Source organism: Ceratotherium simum, chromosome 13 (genome assembly GCF_057802395.1).
Source record: "Ceratotherium simum simum isolate JZ-2026a chromosome 13, ASM5780239v1, whole genome shotgun sequence".
NCBI lineage: Eukaryota > Metazoa > Chordata > Mammalia > Perissodactyla > Rhinocerotidae > Ceratotherium > Ceratotherium simum.
The window spans coordinates 19,568,563-19,591,540 of NC_141912.1; the positions used below are offsets into that span (position 1 = coordinate 19,568,563).

Sequence of the window (22,978 nt, forward strand, 5' to 3'; positions counted from 1 at the left end):
AGTCATTGATTCTTTAATTTGGGGAAACTAAAATTTTATTTCTATCCTTGTATTTTCCATGTTGTATGGGTATGGGTGAGGATGTGCATGTCTCAGAAAGACAAGTGGAGAAAAGTGAACATATTTTTATGTTGGTTAGCTAGTTCTTTGGTAAAGTAGATATATCTCTTATTCTAAAGGAAAGAATAGTGATTGGAGATCTGAACTTCATGTATATTTTTCCACCTCTGGGAACACGTTAAGGAAACTGTAGATCTTTACTTTTTGCTTCCTTATTTTGTAAGTTTTAAGTTCACATAAAAGCCATGTGTTTTATTTGTTGTCTCTCTTGGCTAGGACTGTTTAAATGTATTTTTGAAATTCCTCTGTTCTGTCAACTAAAGACAATTTAAAATTATAATTTCAAGACTCTTTCTAGAAACTTCTACTTTTGGGTTTAGGCTGTAGTCTCTGTGTGCTTGTAGCAACACAAAGCAACAAATCGCTTTAGCATGAACAAATTTCACAGGCCCATTTTGTTGTTTGTTTTAGCCTTTTGAGTCATTTGGCCTTTTAGAATAGGCTAATCCTTTAATTGAATATGCATTCAGAAAGGGTCTTTGTGCCATGAAAACCTGGGTGGCTGTTGCTAACTCTGCTTTATTCATTTTAAATAATACTAGGTTATCCAGAAGTATTTCCTTTCAATTTTTGGAAAGATGTTACTGTAGGCTGTGATATTAGAAATCATGATTCTTTATAACAACGAAAGATACTTATGTTTTCTGAAAGTCTGATTGATGGAAAATAGGATACAAGCTGCAGTAAACAGGTTTTCCAACACGAATACTTAGTTTATACAGCAACCAACTTCTTTGAATGCAGCAATACAATGCACTCTAGTCTTAATTGAATAAAGACAAATTAGAATAGTTACTACAGAGAAATGGATACCTCATAATTAATAATTTGTGAGTTAAACCTTAACTGCACTTGACATTTTTCCTTGGGTTGGTGACAGACTGATTAGTGAGTTAACTGCTGATAGTATCTATTCTGTAGAGTGACTGTTTCGGTTCCAGGGCTTATGGTGTTCAATAAAATAGGTCTTCTCTGTGATGGGAGAGAAGGTTTAGTCTTGATCAAAGTGTTTTGGAGGAAGCATGGTTGAACTGTTTGGCTGTGAATGTTAATCACTCCATAGGACGCACTGATAATTTACAGCATTGTTGTAACTCTCTGGTGTTCATAAAATGAACTTAATAACCCAGTGCCACCATGGGATAAGCTGCTTTTTCTCTGCAATTGAATACCCAGACTGCCTGCATAATAGTGTTGAGAAACAGCATTAAAAAGAGTGAGCAGCTGTATGATGAGGGAAACAGCTCTGCAACAGATTTGTTAATTATCTCCTTTGATTCACAGAGGGTGTTTGTGAGATATGGTTGACCAGTGAAGACACAGGGGCTTATGGCAGAGATATTGGCACCAGTCTCCCTGCACTACTGTGGAAACTGGTTGAAGTGATTCCTGAGGGAGCAATGCTGAGGCTTGGCATGACAAATCCGCCCTATATTTTAGAGCATCTGGAGGTAAGGAAAGCACCCCATTTCCGTGTTGACACAGACATGAACCGATCTAGACAATGTGGCGCCGCATCATCATCACATGAGCTTCATTTAAATCTACTTTCACATTTTTTTGTGTGGTCCCATGTTACCAAGAATGAATGGAGAATTTCACACGCCCTCCTTTGTCAGTCTGCACATTGTTTTTGCTTCCTTGCCATTAATTACTCTTGCCTAGATTTTTCAATACTTGCCATCTTGTCACAGTTCTTTGTTTCTTCTTTGCAGCCCTCCCATCACATAAATTTGTCTCAGTTACTCCATTTGAATGCTTGTCTAGTTCAGGACTGCTAATTTGTTGCATTAATTTTGCAACAGTGAACATCATATTGTCTGAACTACTAATAGCCCTATCAGTAAGGATACAGTGCTGTTAAGTTTAAGGATGAGTTTTAAATTTCATCCCTTTGTCTGGAGATAGGGGTGAAGTGGAGTCAAAAAGACACAGAGCTTGGTATTCTTCCACTTGATTCTCTTGTGATCACTGTGAAAAAAGAAGGAACCATGACAATGTGAGATCCCTAGTTTCATTTTTATGTCTTCCATGGATCAGGATGCTTACCCTCAAGTAGCTTATCATTAAACTAGAAAAATGGACATGTATAAGTAACTGTGGCACCTGATGACAAATGCCACAATAAATATGAGCAAGGAATATGGATAAGGGAGCAACCAGTTAAATGAAAAAGTACATACCAGGATCCATGACCATTATTTGAGAAATAAAATAATTATATTAATATGGCCCATAGTTACTGACATGAAATCTAATAAGTGCTGTTGGAAAGTCATGTGCAAAGTATAGAAACAAGTCACATTTTTAATCAAGTGTGTTCTTTGCAGTTAGTTTGAGTGGAAAAATAACATTCCAAAAATCTAAGAGCAAGTATAGTTGCTTAAATTTAATGCATATTCAAATGAATATTCAAAGATTTAAACGATTGTTTCTGTTGATTTTATTTGAGGCCTGTACTTGGGGAAATTGTTACTCACAAGCCTCCCTAATATCAACAATGTATTTTAGAAATTCTGAAAACAGAGCTGATAGCAATCTGATCACTAATTATACATATATAATGAAGAAATTTAGCAATTTCAATTTTGTTATTCACATTTTCCTAACCAGATCTTTTTAGTAAAGGTTTATGATTTATATGTTAACTTTGGTACTTTGGACAGTGTGGGACAATTATGATTTGCTATTTAAAAATAAGTAACAGGCATGTCAATTTTTACTTAACTTTTTGACTCAGCACTTGAAAAAGTAATTGATTCTATGTAAAAATCAAATATGCTAAGAACTGTAGCAGTCTTGCTGTGTTTACAGTAAATGTGAGGCATACGTCTTGAAGACCAAAGGTGTGCTAGATGTGTGGTGGTCAGGAAGGGAAATCAGTCCTACCAGTATATAGTTGATAACATGCCGGTTTCTTTGGATTGAAAAAAAATCTCATCAAGGATCAAGGGAACCATAGTAGCTAAAGTCAGAGAAGTTCAGACAGGGAGTAAACCCAAGGGAAAAAAAAATCATGTATTGGCTCTGAAATGACTAATCAAATATCTCTTGGAATAAATTCAGCACTTTAATTAACTGCAAGATTGCAGAAACTAATGCCACATTTATAGCAAATCCTAATGTTCGGCACCTAAAGTAGGGCTAGAGTTGTTGACCTCTGAATAGATACTCCAGGAGAGCTTCTCAAAATCAACAGAAGATACTAAGTATAGCTTTACACTTTACCTGGAAAAACACCATATGTTTAGTTCATAGACTGTGGTTAGAGTGATAACTAGTTCTGATTGTCACGACGTTACCTTTTTTAAATTCTTGCTGTCAGATATCTGTAATGTTGGCCTTCCCTCTACATTGTCGTCTTCATGAGGCAAGGAGGACCTTGTCATATCCATCTCTGGATCTACTCCACCCAGTAGTGGCTTAATAAGTGAGTGAATAAAAGAATGGATAAAGGAAGAGCCTTCTTCATAAAATAAATTATAGCGCCCACTCTGTACTCTTGAACTTTGAAATCTTAACATTCTAGCCAGAAGAGGCAACAGAAGATGACAAAGGAAATAAGCTTCAAGGGTGCGAGTTTGTCCCAAGAAGCCGCCCATTCCTATCCATTTGATAAGCAGAGAGTAATCTAGTCCTATTGTACCATACCAAGAGAGAAAGCAACCTAAAGGAAACAGAACAACATGAACCAAAAAGCAGAGGTGTGCAAGAATGAAAGACTCGCACCATCTGGAAGTAAGAGCTTTTAAAGTCTTTCTTTGTCGCTTTGACAAAACCTTCACACTTTGGTGGGTCTTCTCCTCCTTCTCTGGATGGGAGAGCCTAGAGCTTGCGGTGTTCCACAAACACATCCTTATGTAACAGGAAAAGTAACTGAGCTCCAGAGGCTTCAGTGGCTTCCCAGTGTGAAAAAGGATATTAGGGAAGGGAGCCTGAACCTGGTAAGCCTCAGCCCCTACCCACCAATACATTGTATTTCCCCATTTTCCTCTCGCTAAGCTCTTACTTGACTTATCTCAAGAGTGCTGAAGAGACTTCACCAAGAAGAAAAAAAGAAACAGAAGAAAGGATGAAAATAGAAAAGAAATAACACCAGTGAATGACAGGTGGTGATTTTTTTTAAGGTGTAGGAATAGAAGGAATCCACTTTTGAAATAACAATTCTGATGCTTTAATACCCTCATGGGGAGGGTTCCTTGAGAATTGTATTGGTAAGATCCAGCCTTCCTGTGTTTCTGGAAGATGCTTCATTCTACAGACTTTAATTATAGAGCAGTTCCCTGGGCTGTTTTCCTTCCTCTTCTTCTGTTCACTTCACGTTCACCTGACTCTTGAGATTTTCTTTAAAACCGTTTTACTAGCTTTTTTTTTTTAACTGAACATTTTAAGGGGGAGATCATTTAAAGGAAAATACCAGTTTCTATCATTACTTACAAGTATAGTGTGGAAAAATAGATCTGTTGATAATCCATTTTATTAAATCTCTATGGGAATAGAAAATGCATATTATACTTAATATAGGATGCATTTTTCAGGTTTTATCAAGAATCTGGCATTATATCTGGCACTTTATATAGTAGAGATTGAATAAATGTGCAGTAAATGAAGGGAAGGGAGGAAGGCATTCTTAATCCCTAACAGGCAGGCAAGTAGTGCAGTGTCTGTCTGGAACATCTGCAAACTCTATTTTTAACTTATCACCTGCCTTAAAAAAACAATATGGGATTCATTTTAAATGAGAATATAGCTGACAAAGAGATATCTCAAATATATATATATATATTTATGTATATGCATGCATATTTTTTCATCTATCTATCTATCTGAAAAACATCCTGGAATTGAAGAAACATGATTATGAGCTTATGTAATACTTATTAAATTTGGATATGAGGTAGAAACAATAGATGAAACAATAGATTAAAAAATATTTTACCTCATGTCAAAGTCTGCAATGCCTCTCCATTGCCCGTAGGATAACGGTAAACTCTTTAGTGTGACATACAGGGTTCTTAAGATACTTTTTCTATTATACCCCTGTTCTCTGGTTCCTTTAGTACCCTTATGATGCCTCGTATGTAGCCTGAATTTTTTTTTTTATCGTTTCATACTCCTGAAATTTTTACTGTAACATTTTCCCATTCTATACTTACCATGTGATGATAGTTGGTAATAATGAGTTAATCAGATATACTAATATTTGCTACTACATGTATTGACTAATATATTGCCCCTATAGTGACAAATAAGAGCTATTTTCCCTGTGTGTTTGCTTTCCTATTAATAGCGCTAAGGTAATAGCCCTAGCATATTCCTCTTTAACAAACTGTGACCTTAGAGAAAGCGGAGCGGCTTGTGAATTTGATCACCTTTGAAACTACATTGCTTGGTTTTGCCCTCTTAATTGTAGGCAGCCCACAGCTCAGGTATTAATTCATAATACAGGTGAACCCAACAAGGTGTAATGAGGCTAGGGGTATGGCCTCGTTGTGATACAATCAGGTGATACAATGGCTGCTGCTACCCAGGCACCAGAAATCACTGGTAACTTTTCTCAAGACTGCATAATACTAATAATAGTAACATCAGTACAATTTGTCAAATGCTTATTATTTTCAAGAAACCATGCTGATTGCTTTACATACATTATCTCTTTTCCTTCTTACAACAAGCTAGGCTATGTAGATATCATTATCCTCATTTTATTGACTGAGAAGCCAAACTTAGAAAGTTTAAATAATTGGCCAAATCACATAGCTAGTTAGCAGCTGAACTGGTTTCTAATCTTGTCTGATGCTAATATGCTTTCTGCTATACTGCATCTTCCATGAAGCCTTCCCAGATGCTTCCCAGACTCCTTCCATGCTTTGTCAGACTCTGTTCAGTATCTCTGTCCACACTCATCATGGTGCACCATGATTACTTATTTGCATGTAAATCTAACAAAACTGTCATCTTTAGGGAGAGATCGTCTTATTCATCTTTGCATTTCAGTGCCTGTGATAACACACACTTTTTTTGTTTTTATTTTTTGTGAGGAAGATCAGCCCTGAGCTAACATCCATGCCAATCCTCCTTTTTTTGCTGAAGAAGACCGGCCCTGAGCTAACATCTATTGCCAATCCTCTTCCTTTTTTTCCCTTTTTCTCCCCAAAGCCCCAGTAAATAGTTGTATGTTATAGTTGCACATCTTTCTAGTTGCTGTATGTGAGACGCCACCTTTGCATGGCCGGACAAGTGGTGCGTCGGTGCAGGCCAAGGATCTGAACCCGGGCCGCCAGTAGCGGAGCGCGAGCACTTAACCACTAAGCCTCGGGGCCAGCCCCATAACACACACTTAATAAATGTGTGTAGGATGATGTGAGAGCTCTAAGTTAAGCTGTTCCTTGTCTGCATGTCTTATATATGTTGAAATATCTTCATGTCTGTGCTGAGCGTTTAGTTTTGGAAGAGTTTGTGGATGATTGTTACATGTCTTTCTCACTTAGGTGTCACACTTCTCTGAAGATGTACTAGATGGTAGGGGGGAATCCATCTAAAGGATGTGTTTTTTTTATTTGCCCTGCTAAAATATCATAATGATAGATAGTATCTTTAGGACTAACTAGAGCAAATGGGCTCATTGTATGATTCCTAAATTTGTAGATTATCTAGGCTTTTAGCTTCTTTCTTCTCCTTCCTGCTTCTTAGCTTTTTTATAATCCCCATCAGAGAAGTCAGCAGTGAATGGTCAAGGAAGAGAAATTAAAATCAAGCAATTTGTCTTGTTTTTAGTTTTATGGGTTGGCTGGTAGGGAAAAGATATTAAAGCTATTGACCAGTAAGAGGGATGGGAAGTATCTGTGGATTTTATGTATCTAAGCTCTTCTGGTTCTCCCTGTGTTATGAGTAATTTAAAATAGCTATTTCTCTTTAAGATTCCTGTATGTCTTTAAAATCATATCAGAATTTTAGTGTCTTACTTACAGCCTGGTCCAGAGAGGGCAAGTTGATTAATCTGGAGTGCAAATGCTTGTTATTAAGGACTTTTCCTGCATTTAAATTATGAATAAAGCAAATTATTTATTTTTAAATTTATATTATTCTGTAAAATATTGCTGAAAAATATTGACACTAATATTCACATTGATATTATACTATATTTCATTTAGCTTGAATTAAAATATATAGTTTTCAACAAGATTTACATTTAGTGTATTTATGTGATATATATGTTATACTGTCTAAGGTTAATTATAAATAGTGATATTTTAAATGTTGTATCCGTTTATGGTTGAGAAATCTTGTAATCACTACAACAAATCAGTTTCCCACTACCCTTGATTTTTGTATATTTACTTCTAGTTAATATTTGACCTTATATTCTAACCTAATTGTATATTTAATGAAATTAATTTATCCAGTAAAAGACAATAGATCTCTGTCAAAGAGTTTTGCTGCATGGTAGTTTATGAATGTTAATAGTATGTTTGGCTTGGCAGACTTTTACAAAATGCCTCATAGTTTCAAAATAATAGCAAATTTAGTACCTGCTGTGCTTGTGTTTCATCAAAGCAATACAGAATTTCCAAACTGAGCTCAACAGTTCACGTGGGGTCTTTAAAATTTTTTTTCCCTTAAGGCTTATACTTTCCACAAAAATATGCAAATAGGTTTTGTGCTGTTGTATACAAAATTTCCTCCCCTTTTGATGAATAGAAGGACATGCTAGGTGATTTATTTTGAGCAAGAAAATGGAAAGGAAAAATCCTTTATTTCTGTCATCCATGTATAGCTTTTGGGACATGTCAGTGTATGGTTTGATCTGACTGTTGGCACCCAATTTCTTGCCGATTATGATCATCAGCACTTTTACTTCATTCTTAACCTGGCGTTCATGACTAGATTTCAACAGTCAGTGAAACTCCTGAAACTGGAAACCAAAGTTTGTGCCTGTCTGAAAATTTGGGTAGAGAAAACCTTCATTAAATATTAAAAGGATTTATATGCATGATAAAAAGTTTACTGGGAGCCTAATTCTGAGAACTGGGAGCAGCCCCTCTGGAAGGAAAGATGAAGATGGAGGGGGAGCCCCAGCCCTGTTTGCCGAATGACTTGCCTACTTCTGATATAGGAAGAAATTGCAGTGCTCTTCCGCATAAGCATGATTGCAGGCTCCAGCCCACGTTCCAACTCTGCAGCTTCCCAGATGGGTCGAGATCTGAGCATCAGTAAAGCTTCAGTCAGGCACATACTTGTGTTTCAGCCCCTTCATTCCTGTGATCCTCGCTTGTTCCCTTGTCTAGGCTTCAGCCCCTAACTCTAGACCTGCCCAAGAAGCCTAAGCTTTTCTTGAACTCAACAGCCCCTCAGAAAAATTTACATAGCTTATTGCTTCCTACTACTGAGCCTCAGTTTGTAACATTCAGTCTGGATGATTAAGCCTCACGATTACATGGAGGCCAGAGGACCCAAAAAAGAAATGAACTCATAAATAGATAGACTCGATCTCAGAACAGGTTACTCTTTGTTGCCACCCTCACAGCCACTGATTCAAATGGTTTCGTTAGGAACTTTATTTTATGCTTATTGTCCCAGCTATGTTTTCAGGGGAAAATGAACTATTTTGTGGTCGAATGTTTCTCATGTTGAGAATATTGGGTGCCTCTCTCTTCTTGGGAAATACAATGGAAAATGCTTTGTTTAAAAATTCCTTTTAGGTGGCCATGAATAATTTATACAGAGACCTACCCTGTGGCTTCACTGCTGTTCTCCAGTTTCTGAATTACCAGGTAGCATGCATGGGAATCTAGACCCACTGTGGGACTATAAGTGGTCAAATCACTTTTGGTTATCATAAAATACTTTAATCCACTTTGCGGTAAAAACTATCTGAACTTCTCAACCACTAATCTCATCATTTTTTTCTCTTGTCATTGGCCTAAGTTATTGCATATTGCTCCTGAAATGCAGTGACATATGGATATTCATTCCCAAAAGAGATGATCATTTTCCTGAGAGGAAAAGAAAAATATAGGGATAAAATGTGTGTCAAGATGATGAGTGAAAAGGCCTCAGCAAATGCTTTGTAAAGAAACTGATATCATAGCCAAATATCTGGAACCATGTCTCTCTGCATATATGTATCTTTTAACAAAAAAAGTGTATATAAACTATATTTACGTAAAATTCTAGAATACTCGAGATGCCTGGAAATTTACATATTTCAATTGTGGCATACAAATATTCCTATTTTATCTTTTAGCATTCTAGTATACATTTCAATTTTTAAAGAAGGGCATTAGGTATGTGTATGGTTTAATTTGCATCTTAAAAGGCATTTCACATTGCCGTTCCCCTGAATCCTTAATTTCACAGGAGTAGCTGAGAAGGCTTCCTTGTCACCTGTCAAGATTAGTATAGTTCAAACTCCACAATACACCATCTGTGGGCTTTATCTTCCTCATTAATTTAGAAAGTCAGTTATACTCAAACCATTGAGAAAAGCTGCCTTTGACTTTCCTTCATAAGCGTAGAGAACAGCTAACATAGAAGGTGATCAACGTAGTTTCCTTTATACTTGTCTTTTGATTCTAAAATCATTTCTGTATCAATTTCTTTGCTCTGATAGCGTATGCAAGGCTACCATAGGCACTTGCTAATTCAGCACTTAGTAAAATAAAATCCTCATATTTTATATCAGGAGGGTAATGGAATTTTCAGGTGATTCATGATGTAGAACAGAAAGGTTGGTAATGAAGTTAATGGTTCATGGAATAGTTGAGGGACATTGTGCATATTTTTCAGAGAGCAAAGTGCAGTTCCTTATTTTGCTTCTATTTATTTCTAATCTACTAAATTGTTTGGTGTTTTTAGATCCAATACACATCTGTTCTTTTTCCCACATCTGCCTTTGCCTTCCACAAAAACGATCCACATGAAAATGTTAAGCTTTCAAAATTTAAGTTCAAAATTCTGTAATGTCATTTAACAGTAAATAATGATTGTTTCCTAAATTGGAAACATAAGGGTTTATTATTATTATTATTAAAAACTCTTATTTCCATGTGTTTTAGCAGAACTATCAAATAGACCATGGTTTATCAGTAATAAATCATTTTTAGCATCAGAAGATGCTGCATGTGGGCCAGAAAGAATCAAACTGTCTAAAGTAATGTTGAAAGTTCTCCAATTGTTCATTAATTTAGGTGGGAAATCTATTCTGTTTATTTTTATAGCATGTTATTTTTGTATGTTTTTAAAAAATCACTGGAAAGTTTGCCACATATAAAGCATCGTTTGATTAGAGAAACTATTGTGGATAAGTCTGTCTCTAATGTGTGTCAACAAAGAAGTAACCTTATAGTTACATGTTAAAATATATCTAAAAAGCAAGCTTTCTATCAGCTTTTACTATGCAATGTCATATGGAATATCAGCCTACATTCTGATCAGTTGAAATTTCAGACATTAATCTTTTAATTAATTTGCTACTATATTTTCAGCCTTTGTTTTTCCCACCTCAACAGATCCTTGTTGTTTTATTCTTGCTGAGGAAGATTCGCCCTGAGCTAACATCTGTTGCCAATCTTCCTCTTTTTTTGCTTGAGGAAGATTGATGAGGCACTAACATCTGTGCCAGTCTTCCTCTGTTTTGTGTGTGGGTCGCCACCACTGCATGGCTGACAAGTGGTGTAGTTCCGCACCTGGGATCCGAACCTGCATCCCAGACCACCAAAGCAGAGCGCGCCAAACTTAACCACTATGCCATGGAGCCAGCCGCCCTTGTTATTTTTTGTTTCTCTATTACTGCCTTTGTATTAGTTTCCTAAGGTTGCTGTAACAAAGTACCACAAGCCAGGTGGCTTCAAATAACAGAAATTTATTCTCTCACAGTTTTGGAGGCCAGAGGTCCAAAATCAAAGTATTGGCAGGGTTAGTTCCTTTCTGGAGGCTCTGATGGACAGTCTCTTCCATTCCTTTCTCCTAGCTTCTGATGGTTGCTGGTAAGCGTTGGCTGGTAGACACATCACTACAATCTTTGTTTCAGTCTTCACATGCTGTTCTCCTCTGTCTCTGTGTCCAAATTCCTCTTCTTATAAGGACACCAATCAGTGGATTAGGGCTCACCTTAATTCAGCATGACTTCATTTAAACTTGATTACGTCTGTAAAGACCCTGTTTCCAAATAAGATCATATTTGCAGGTACTAGGGCTTAGGACTTAAATATGTCTTTTTGTGAGACACAGTTCAACCCATAACAGCCCTCTGTGTGGTAAACAGATATTCTGTAGTGTGCCATTTTAATTCCCTTGTTGTTTCTTTTAATAAATATATTTTTTAATTATATTCTTAGCGGTTGCCTTAGGGATTACAATTAATATCTTAATTTATAACAATCTAGTTTGCATTAATACCAACTTTATAATAGTATACAAAAACTTATTCCTATATATAGCCCAATTCCCCCTCCCCTTTTTTGTGCTGTTTTTTTCCATACAAATTATATCTTTGTACAGTGTATGCCCGTCAACGCATTAAGTTATAGTGCTTTATGCAGTTGTCTTTTAAATTAGATAAGATAAAAACAAGAGTTACAAATAGAAACCACATTTATACTATCTTTTATAGTTACCTTTGTAGTTACTTTTACTGGTGCTCTTTATTTCTTCATGTAGATTGGAGTTACTGTCTAGTGCCCTTCCATTTCAGCCTAAAGGACCCCATTTAGTATTTCTAACACAGGTCTGCTAGCAACATGTTCTCTTAGTTTTTGTTTAGCTGGGAATGTCTTAATTTTTTCTTCATTTTGAAAGAATGCTTCTCCGGATATAGAATTCTTGGTTAATAGTCTTTTCTTTCAGCTCTTTGAATATGTCATCCCACTGCCTTCTGGCATCTGATTTCTGATGAGAAATCAACTGTTAATCTTCTTGAGGATCTCTTATACTTGAAGGGTTGCTTCTCTCTTGCTGCTGTTGGGATTCTTTCTTTGTCTTTCATCAGTTTGATTGTGAGATATCTAGGTACAGATCTCTTTGAGTTTATTCTATTTACAGTTTGTAGAGCTTCTAGGATGTGTAGATTAATGTTTTTCTTCAAATTTGTGAGTTTTCATTATTTCTTCAAATATTCTTTCTGACATTTTCTTTCCTCTCCTTCCAGACTTCACGTTATGTGCATGTTGATATGTCTGATGGGGTCCCAGAGGTTTCTGAGGCTCTGTTAATTTTTATTCATTCTTTTATCTTTCTGTTCCTCAAACCAAGTAATGTCAATTTACCTGTGTTCAAGTTTGCTGATTCTTTCTTCTGACTGCTCAGATCTTCTGCTGAGCCCCTCTAGTGAATTTTTTATTTCAGTTCTTATACTTTTCATACCAGAATATGTGATTTTTTTTATATATATATATAATTTCTATCTTGTTACTGATATTCTTTATTTGGTGAGACATCATTCTTGTGCTTTCTTTTAGTTCTTTAAACATGATTTTCTTTACGTCTTGTAACATATTTAAAATGTTGATTTAAAGTCTTTGGTAAGTCCAATATCTGGGCTATTTCTGGGACAGTTTCTGACGAGACTGCTTGTTTTCCTTTGTATGAGCCATATTTTTGTGTGTGTGTTGTGCATGTTTTATAATTTTTTTTTGAAAAAATCTAGACATTTAAGTATACTTTTAAATATAAAATAGCAGCTCTGGAAATCAAATACTGCTCCCTCCCTAGGGTTTGTTGTTATTGTTATTTGTTTAGTAACTTTTCTCAATTAATTCTGTAAAGTCTGTACTCTTTGTTATGTGTGGCCAGTGAAGTCTCTACCCAATTAGCTTAGTGGTCAGGTGTTGATTAGATAAAGATTTCCTTAAATGCCTGGAATCATTGTCTCTCAGTCTTTGCAGAGGAGCCTTATGTGCATATTGGAACATGCATTCAGTGCTCAATCAGGTTGCTTACAACTCCATCTTTCCCCTCACTTGCTGCTTGTACAAAACCTCAGGTTTAGCCAGGGGTGAGAGCTGAGGACCTTTTCAGGTCTTTAAAGAGCACACCCTGTACATGCACACAGCCCTTTGCATGCATGTGACCTTCTAGATTCCCAGGAATATGTTGGTGTTTTTGAAAGCCCCCTCTGGACATCACATTCCCTAGCTTTCCCTGTTAAGCTTTATGGTTTGTCTGTTGTTCGCCCTGATAGTCACAGCCTCAGGCAGTCATGATGTAAAACAATAGCAGCTAATTATTTTTGACAAATGCTGCTAGGAAAAAGGCTATTCTCACTGGGTGAGTACAGATCAGGTTAAATAAGCAAGCCATGTGAGTGGAGTCTTTCATGGAACCCACCAGACAGATCAAATAATGATTTTCTGGGAATGGGGGTTTGAAGGAGCTCCAGCCCTCTTCTTCCCTCTCCAGTGGCTGCCAGGCTGCTGGTTTTCACCATAATTGAAGGCTCTTGGTTTTCAAGGCTCTTGGTTTTCTGAATGGGAGGTCAGAAAAAAGCAGGTTTATAGTGTCACATACTTGCTGTCCCTACCAAGATTCATTCGTTTTTCTTGAATCAACGCTCCCCAGATTGCTGCAAGCCTGTAGTTAATTTCCAGAGTTCTGAACCTGTCGATTCTGCCAATTTTTATCAGTGTCCTCATTGCTTTTATGGAGGAGAGGATTTTCAGAGGTTTTTAATCTGCCATTCCTGCTGATGTCAGTAAATATTGTTTATGCCGTAAAATGGGGCACCTCTATATCTGTTAGACCATTACTGTGTGGGGTTGAGTCAATTTTCTTGCTTTTTTTTGCTAAGCAATTTTCTTGCTTAATTTTTGTGTTCCATGTCAAAGGTGCCATCAATCACTTATGGCGCCATCTGCCCTTGTAAACCTTTTGAGGAGGAGCTCAGGTCATTAGTAGGTTATTGATAGCAGAAGATCACTATTAATTGAGTCTTTCAGTGGCCTGTAACAAACATCACCCTTACAGAAAGCACAAAAATTTATAGACTAAAATGTATACTGTTAGATACTCATGGCGCTGGGCACCACACAGAAAATAACGTGGCACCACACAGAAAATAACATGGCATACGTAGACTAAATCTTGCCTACAATAATTAGTTGCTTCCCTCTGTTTTTTAATTGATTCTTTTATTAAAAACCATATCAAATATTATTCTATTTCTATTATAACAGATAATTCAAGTTCCACGATCACTATCTTCTATCTTGTTGAAGCTAGTGTTGGTCTCAATTCATAAACATGCTTTGTTTTCTTGATGTATGATGTCCCCTTCACTATGCCATGCACCATCATCTTCAGTCTTCCAGAAAGCTTTGCACATCAATGATTAGACGTTTCTTAATCAGAAAGATGTATACTGTTGATGCGGTTTTACTAAACTAAAAAGATGCCAAGGGGGCTGGCCCTGGGGCGTAGTGGTTGAGTTTGGTGTGTTCCGCTTCGGTGGCATGGGTTCACACGTTCAGATCCCAGGTGCAGACCTACACCACTCATCAGCCATGCTGTGGTGGCAACCCACATATAAAGTAGAGGAAGACTGGTACAGATATTAGCTCAGGGCTGATCTTCCTCAAGCCAAAAACAAGGAAGATGGGCAACAGATGTTAGCTCAGGGCTAATCTTCCTCAGCAAAACAACCCCAGATGTCAAACTTGCAATTAATAGCTATAAACTCTAGAATTCGCAGTAAAGCACTGGACAATATTGGTAATTTGGGGATATTTAATTCTGGGAATTAAAGAGTCGTTTTGAAATCTGCAGAAGTTTGTTTTACTGTTGTGGAAGTAAACACAAATTTTCAAGTTCTTCAGTTTTGTTACCAACATTTTTGTTAAAATATCTTTATGATGTTTTTATTTATTATTCTTCTAACTGAATGGGTCATGGTTTTATTGAGCGTTCGCAAAAGTAGAAGACCTGAGTCTGAATCAGTTTGTCATTAATCTGGCAAATTAGTTGAATCTTGATCATTCCAGTCACATCTGAGTCTCCCTGAAAAGGGAACACCATTTTGAAGAGATTGAGCTGAATGAGATAGATTTTAAATTTTCCATTTGATCTCTGGTTTTGAGCTTTTTGAAATCTTTTCAAACTCATTTTACTTGATGTGACCTAGAACTTAAAAAAATAGCATTTTAAAGAATCGTTTTGCCATTTCATCATCTGGTATTTGGTGTGAAATAATCATCTCAACACTTGCTTAAATTTATACAACCCTGTGTCAGAGAGGCCTGGGACACAAAGGCTTTCTGTTTCTGTATTGAGCGTGGGGAATCACTTACTTGACTTGCGTCTTCCACCCATCCCCTGAGAAAGAAGCATTTCTTTTGGATAGCATGACCCTCCTTGCTTGTATTTGCTTTTCATGTTGCAGATAATACAGTATAAAAATGAAATTTGCAGAAAACCATATCACAAAGATCTCTCTATTGTTCAAGGAGTGATTGTTCTGCAGACAGACTCTTCTTGTTCCCTACCCATGGCCCTGGATAGGGATTGGGGATCATTTTGGTCGCTGGCTCCATGTAACCTCAGACACACCATCTGGCATTCGCTCCCAATCACCCCAGGCTTGGGACACTCCCTATGCTCTTAGTGGGCCTTTATAAGTCTCCCAGGGCACCAGCTGCTGTTCTTTTGTATACTCTCAGTTTTAGCAGTAGAAGCCTATCAGTTGTTTTTTATATCTCTCCTTCTCAAAGTCCTTACCATTTCTGAAAAGAAATTTTTAAAAGAAAGCACAATAAATAATAACCTACTTCTGTTCCTCTTGCTCTTACCACTAGCCTAGCCCAACTTCACCTCTGTTCATTTCCTCAGTTTCAGGTGCATTTCCTGCTTGGAACATGGGTTATCCATGAGTTAATACGTGGACCTCAGAGTGGTATATCTTATGGGTCTCTGTTCTCGTATCTTAAGCCAGCATTCTTGACTTTAGAACTCAAAGAGAGTCCATAAAAACAGAACTGAGTGTTGCTGATTGATGTCAGGGTCATTCTTTGATTTAGTCCTGGATATGCTGCTGATTTGTGTGGGGCACTGGGCAGATTTTCACATTTCTCTGGATTTTGATGTTTTCTGGTGTCAACTGGGGTATTATAGCAGTTACCCTGTACAAAGAATATTAAATAATGTATCACAATGCTTCATGACATGCTATATAAGTTTAAGATTTTGTTTTAGCCTGTAATAGAGTAACACTGGTAGAACAATGAATTAATATATGTAGAATGCTTAGAATAGTACCTGACACAAAGAAAGTACTCAATAGTTATTAGCTATTATTATTGTTGTTGTTATTATATAGGAATTTTGGAATTTTACCTTAAAACAATACATCAGATCTGGAAGTATAGAACTTGTTCTATATTTTCCTGTATGAAGGTATCTTTTGGATCAAGTGTTTTCAACTTTTTAAGTATTTTCTCATCGGAAATCTCTTGACTGAAAGAGCAAGCTAAAGTCTAATATCCTCATAAGGAAGGAGAAAGCTATCTAGGGAGGGAGTGAGGCAGGACTGGTGGGGGAAGTGTGAGACCGTCCAAGGGTTGTGGGGGGAGGAGTGGCTCATACGTAACTAGTCACTGTTAGCAAAGATAGAGGTGTGCCAGTATTCACCTGCGTTTCTGCTTTAGTGCTACCGTCTTGTCTTTTGCTCGACAGAATATCCGTGAGAGTTGTCCATGTGGTTCTGTGTATTGGGAATTTGTTTCTGTTCTCTTGTTGTGAAATGTTCCATTGTGTGGATACACCATAGATTGTTCACCCATTCTCTCATTGAGCATTAGGATGATTTCCAGATTTCAGTTATGCATAAAGCTTATATGAACATTATTGTAATTGTCCTTTGGTAGACTTATGCATTCATTTCTCTTGTGTACATACCTAGGAGTGGAATTGCTGGTTGTTAGGGTAGGCATAAGTTTGGCTTTAATATAATTTCCAGCCATGTATAAGAGTTGCCACAGTTCTCTTAAATAGATTTTTGAATGGAAAGCAATAAAGACCCTTCAACAGATGACCCAGTATAATATTTCCTCAAAAGGGAACGTGTTTGGGATTGCTTGTGAGTTGGTTTTTTCCAGTGGATGGTTGATGTAATGCCTCTTCAAGAGAATGAAAAATTGAGAATTATAGAAGTTTTATTTATGTTAGATATATTTATATGATGGCAGATTGAATAATTGAGCCACATATTCTGTTAGAATGCATTTGGTCTAATGTAGTTAAATCTATAATAAAAAGATTTTATATAAAACCTACCATAAAATACAACTCTTAAGAGTTACATTTAAGAGAGTACTCTTCTGAAAATCTGAAGACTTTGGTTCTAACCCTAATTCTAGCACTATTTTAGTTCTGTGACCTCAGGCAAGGTATGTAACCCCTTTAAATCTTTATGTTTTCATCTGGAAGTAGTAGTGGTGGGAGGGGAGTTTGGTCTATATGATCTGTTAGGTTCTTTCCAGTTTCCTCATTCTATGATTTTTTAATGAGTCACTTAAAGTTAATTAATGATTTTATTTCCTTACATATCTAATTAATAAATTAATAATCTAATAAGTGATTTTCCATTAACTCAAGGAAGAGAAAATAAGTAGTTACAGACTCAAAGACATGGAAGTGAACCTAGAATTTTAGACTACTGAGACAGTATAGGGTTTATTAAACCAAAAATGTATGTTCTTAAAAAATAAAATACTAAAAACTTGACTGGCAACGACTTTGGTTTTGTAATGTATCACAGATGTGGCTACTAGCTACTACGTAATCAGAATCCTAAAGGACATTTCACATATAATGTTGTAAAGGTTCAACTTGGGATTGGGTTTTGTAAAGTCAACTTGAAACAGATTGAACCAGTCTGTGGCTCTTCAGATCCTACACTGATTCAGAGTTGCACATGTGGCTAGTGTTTTTCTTACAGTTATTAGTAGGTGCCACAGTGTAGGAAAAAGGGCAATCAGCTGTTTCTGTTATGATTAAAGGTAGAAGTTTCCTTTCACAGTCTTCCCATTTCAAAATTTGATTCCTTTATTACATCCAGATGGGAGTAAAGAAGGCTTTTTCTTACTGCAGAATATATAATTATATCTAGTAATGCAAAATACTTTGTGAAAATATAAACAGGAAACAGATGTTAGGTTAGACTTACAGATAACTATAAAATTGAGCTGTGTTTGAGACTACTAGGTTTTCATACTCTTTTTGGGCTGTAAGTTAATAGTTTTATTACTGAGTGATGAAATATAGTATATTCTTTTTGGAGTGGACTGTGGGAATTTCTCTGTCATGTGCAAATGTTCAGTAAAAAAATGAATTTAATCATCATTTTATTATTGATTGTTGTTTTAGAGATGAATAGTAAAATGACTAGTGAATGTGAAGTTTTGTTTTTGTTTATTTTTTAGGAATGTAGAGTTTTTATTTGTTTATAAAATCTATTTTGGACAGGAGAATTAAGATAAGTTCAGGCACTAGCATAGTGTTTGAGCAGTATTCTCTGCTCTTCTATTGATTTTCCTTGTTATGTGACCTCCTTGCATCTTGCTTATCTTAAAAGGGGTTTTAATTATAGGCTCCTAAAATTTAGTAATACTCATAATTAATCTTTCGTATTTGGAAATGATGACAAATTATTTTTGGTTAACTGTTCATTAAAAATGCCTGCCATATGAAAAGTAAGATGTCGGGGCCAGACAGGTGGCGCAGCGGTTAAGTGCATGCACTCCGCTTCGGTGGCCCGGGGTTCACAGGTTCGGATCCTGGGTGCCACCAACGCACCACTTGTCAAGCCATGCTGTGGCTGTGTCCCATATAAAGTAGAGGAAGATGGGCGCAGGTGTTAGCACAGGGCCAATCTTCCTCAGCAAAAAGGGGAGGATTGGCATCGGATGTTAGCTCAGGGCTAATCTTCCTCACCAAAAAAAAAAAGTAAGATGTCCATCAGTGGATGAATGGATAAAGAAAATGTGGTATTTCTAAATGTACAATGAAGTATTATTCAGCCATAAAAAAGAAGAAAATCCTGTTGCTTGTGACAACCTAGATGGACTTTGTATTCAGTGAAATATAAAAAGTAAGAAAATTTACATGGTCCTCTTTTTTCCTGGAATTTGAATTTTCTTTCTTCTTCCTCTACAGAATTCTATCTAATATATTTTTAAGGTTGAAAGTCTTCTGTTGATCATTTTACCATCCTTTTCTGTATTAATTTATGTGTATAAATTAGAGTAAAAATATTATTGTGACCACAAGGCTCTAAGTACTTTTTAAGAACACTTTTTTGTTGAATTGTCATTAAATTATTACTAGTACACAATTCATCAAAAGAGCATATTTAGGGGGCGGAGTCAAGATGGCGGCGTAGGCAGACTCTGAACTCACCTCCTCCCGTGGACACAGCCAATTTACAACTACTCGTGGAAAAATTACCCCTGAGACAGAACTGAAAACTGGATAAGAGGAACTCCTGCAACAACGGACAATCCTAACTGGGGTACAAGAGGCAGAGACTCCCTTCCCGAGAGGAAAAACGCCGCCTTCACAAGCCGCCAGCTTCACGGCCGCCAGGAGCAGCTCACAGGTCCGCAGCCTCCCTGGAGGCGCAGGGTCCTGAGCCGGGAGCGCCCCGGCTGTGGGCATTTTGTGGACCCAGCACAATCGACACCAGCAGCATAATATCTGACTTTGCCTGCTACTAAAACATTGGGGAGCACCCCCAGAAAACCCGGTTCACAAAGAAACTAAAACTGGCTCTTAAAAGGCCCGCGCACAAACTCACCCGTTCCAGAAAGCATCCTAAAATCACCAGAAAGAAAGGTGCACAGTGCTTTGGTGACAACAGACTCACCTAATAGGCCCTGAGTGCATCTCGGCGAGGGGTGAGACCTCTCCAGGGACTGGGACATTGGCAGCAGCCATTGTTGTGGCCTCGTGTGAGCGTGCTGACACAGAAGCCATTGGAGTTCTCCCTGAGACCTGCTAGCCCAGGGTCTGCTCCACCCACTAGAGCACCGATTTAATCCAGCTCAGCCAGGGCAGGCAGCCCACCCTAGAGACTGGCCCCACCCAACAACAAGCCCTCAGGCAACGTGTGGGCCTGCATAGATTGGTGACTGGATTCTCTGCAGCCTGGCAACTGAGCCAACTTGACGGGGCAGGACATGCACAAAGAGCGGGTGGAGAGTGTGGGGCGGTGGCGGAGTGTGTGGGGCTCCCGCCGTGGAGAGACTGGGTCTGCTTGGGGAGGTCTGGGCACACACACGGGGCAGGACTGTGTTGACTGTGTGTGTGGACCTGCGGGCAACAGGGCTTGTCAGCTGCAGAAGACTTGTGCTTCTCAAAGACCACATAGGAGGTTTGCCCCACCTTCCAAAGCCTGAAACAATTGGGTGTTCCTGTGCCTGAGGCCAGCCCCACCAAGCTGCAATCCTCAGAGAGCTGACAAGAGACATAATAGGCTAGAGGCTTGCAGCAATTGTAAGGCCCTGAGCCAAACAACCTGCCACGCTGGCGGCCTACTCAGTTAAAAGAAATACTGCAACACAAATGTGGTATTAGAACTTAACAGCCAACTGTGCTGGGGTGCCCCACACCTGATAAAGAGACTGAAGGGCCCACAACAACTACAAGCAGCTGAGCATTACAACAGCTGGCCAGGAGCATAACTCAGCCTCCCTGGGCGCCTATAGGGAGAGCTAACAGGCCACAATAGAAGGACACACGTAGCCCACATAGGGGCCACCCCTGGAACATTGAGAACTGAGGGAAGCACACTGGAAGCCTCCTAAGGCATCACTTACATAAGGTCACCTATCCAAGAGCAGGAGACGTAGCTGACCTATCTAATACTTAGACACAAGCACAGGGAAAGAGGCAAAATGAGGAGGCAAAAGAATACATTCCAAGTAAGGGAACAGGACAAAACCCCAGAAAAGGAACTAAGTGAAACAGAAATGAGCAACCTACCCGACAGAGAGTTCAAACTAAGAGTGTTAAGGATGCTCACTGATCTGGGGAGAAGAATAGATGAACTCAGTGAGAATGTCAACAAAGAAATGGAAGATATAAAAAAGAACCAATCAGAAATGAAGAATACACTACTGGAAATGAAAAATTCATTAGAGGGACTCAAAAGCAGAGTAGAGGATACAGAAGAACGGATCTGTGAGCTGGAAGAAAGACTAGAAGAAATTACCCAAGCTGAACAGGTAAAAGAGAAAAGAATTAAAAAGAGTGAGGACAGTCTAAGGGACCTCTGGGACAACATCAAGCGCAATAACATCCGTGTTATAGGTGTCCCAGAAGGAGAAGAGCGAGACAAGGGGGCAGAGAATCTATTTCAAGAAATAATAGATGAAAACTTCCCTAACCTAAGGAAGGAAACAGACATCCAGGTACAGGAGGCACAGAGAGCCCCAAACAAGATAAACCCAAAGAGGCCCACACCAAGACACATCATAATCAAAATGTCCAGAATTAAAGAGAGAATCCTAAAAGCCGCAAGAGAATGTCAAGTTACATACAAAGGAAACCCCGTAAGGCTATCAGCTGACTTCTCAGCAGAAACCTTACAGGCTAGAAGAGAATGGCATGATATATTTAAAGTGCTAAAAGGAAAAAACTTACAGCCAAGAATACTCTACCTAGCAAGGTTATCATTCAAAATGGAAGGAGAGATCAAAATTTTCCCAGATAAGCAAAAATTAAAGGATTTTGTCACCAAGAAACCAGTGCTACAAGAAATGTTAAAGGGACTGATTTAAGGGGAAAAGAGAAGACCACAAATAGGAAAAATTATCTATTTCCATGATTAGAACGTAATGGATACAAATGCACAAAAAAGAGGTTAGATATGATATTAAAAACATAAAAGGAGGGAGGAGGGGAGTTAAAGAGTAGAGCTTTCAGACAGAGGTCAAACTAAAGTGACCATCAATTCTGTATAGAAGAAGTAAGGAACAGAGAAGGACTACTAAAACACGGAGGAAAAAAAAAAAAAAAGTTAAAAAATGGCAGTAAGTACATACTTATCAATAGCTACTTTAAATGTCAATGGACTAAATGCTCCAATTAAAAGGCATAGGGTGGCTGACTGGATAAAAAAACAAGACCCATATATATGCTGCATACAGGAGACACACTTCAGGCCTAAAGACACTCACAAACTGAAAGTGAAGGGATGGAAAAAGATACTCCACGCAAATGGCAATGAAAAGAAAGCTGGGGTAGCAGTACTCATATCAGACAAAATAGACTTTAAAACAAAAACTGTAAAAAGAGACAAAGAAGGGCATTACATAATGATCAAGGGAACAATCCAACAAGAGGATGTAACACTTGTAAATATCTACGCACCCAATGTAGGTGCACCCAAATATATAAAGCAATTATTAACAGACATAAAAACAGAAATAGACAGTAACACAATAATAGTAGGGGACTTTAACACTCCACTTACACCAATGGATAGATCATCCAAACAGAAGATCAATAAGGAAACATTGGCCTTAAACGACACACTAGAACAGATGGACCTAGTAGATATATACAGAGCATTCCATCCAAAAACCGAAGAATACACGTTCTTTTCAAATGCACATGGAACATTCTCCAGGATTGATCACATATTAGGCCACAAAACAAGTCTCCATGAATTTAAGAAGATTGAAATAATACCAAACATCCTTTCTGACCACAACGGTATGAAACTAGAAATCAACTATAGGAAGAAAATCAGAAAAGCCACAAATACATGATGATTAAACAAAATGCTACTGAACAACGACTGGGTTAACGAAGAAATCAAAGAAGACATCAAAAAATACCTGGAGACAAATGAAAATGAAAATACGAC

General features: G+C 37.8%; 1 protein-coding gene across 6 annotated transcripts in view; it reads left to right on the plus strand.

Moving 5' to 3' along the window:
- CDKAL1 (CDKAL1 threonylcarbamoyladenosine tRNA methylthiotransferase) overlaps positions 1-22,978 on the plus strand; it is a 657,675-nt gene that overhangs the window by 369,570 nt on the left and 265,127 nt on the right. For all 6 annotated transcript variants that reach the window (XM_087438080.1, XM_014788718.2, XM_087438079.1 and 3 more), the window contains one exon: positions 1,405-1,571. In XM_087438080.1, coding sequence (XP_087294206.1) covers positions 1,405-1,571 — 167 coding nt within the window. The remainder of the gene's footprint in view (positions 1-1,404; positions 1,572-22,978) is intronic.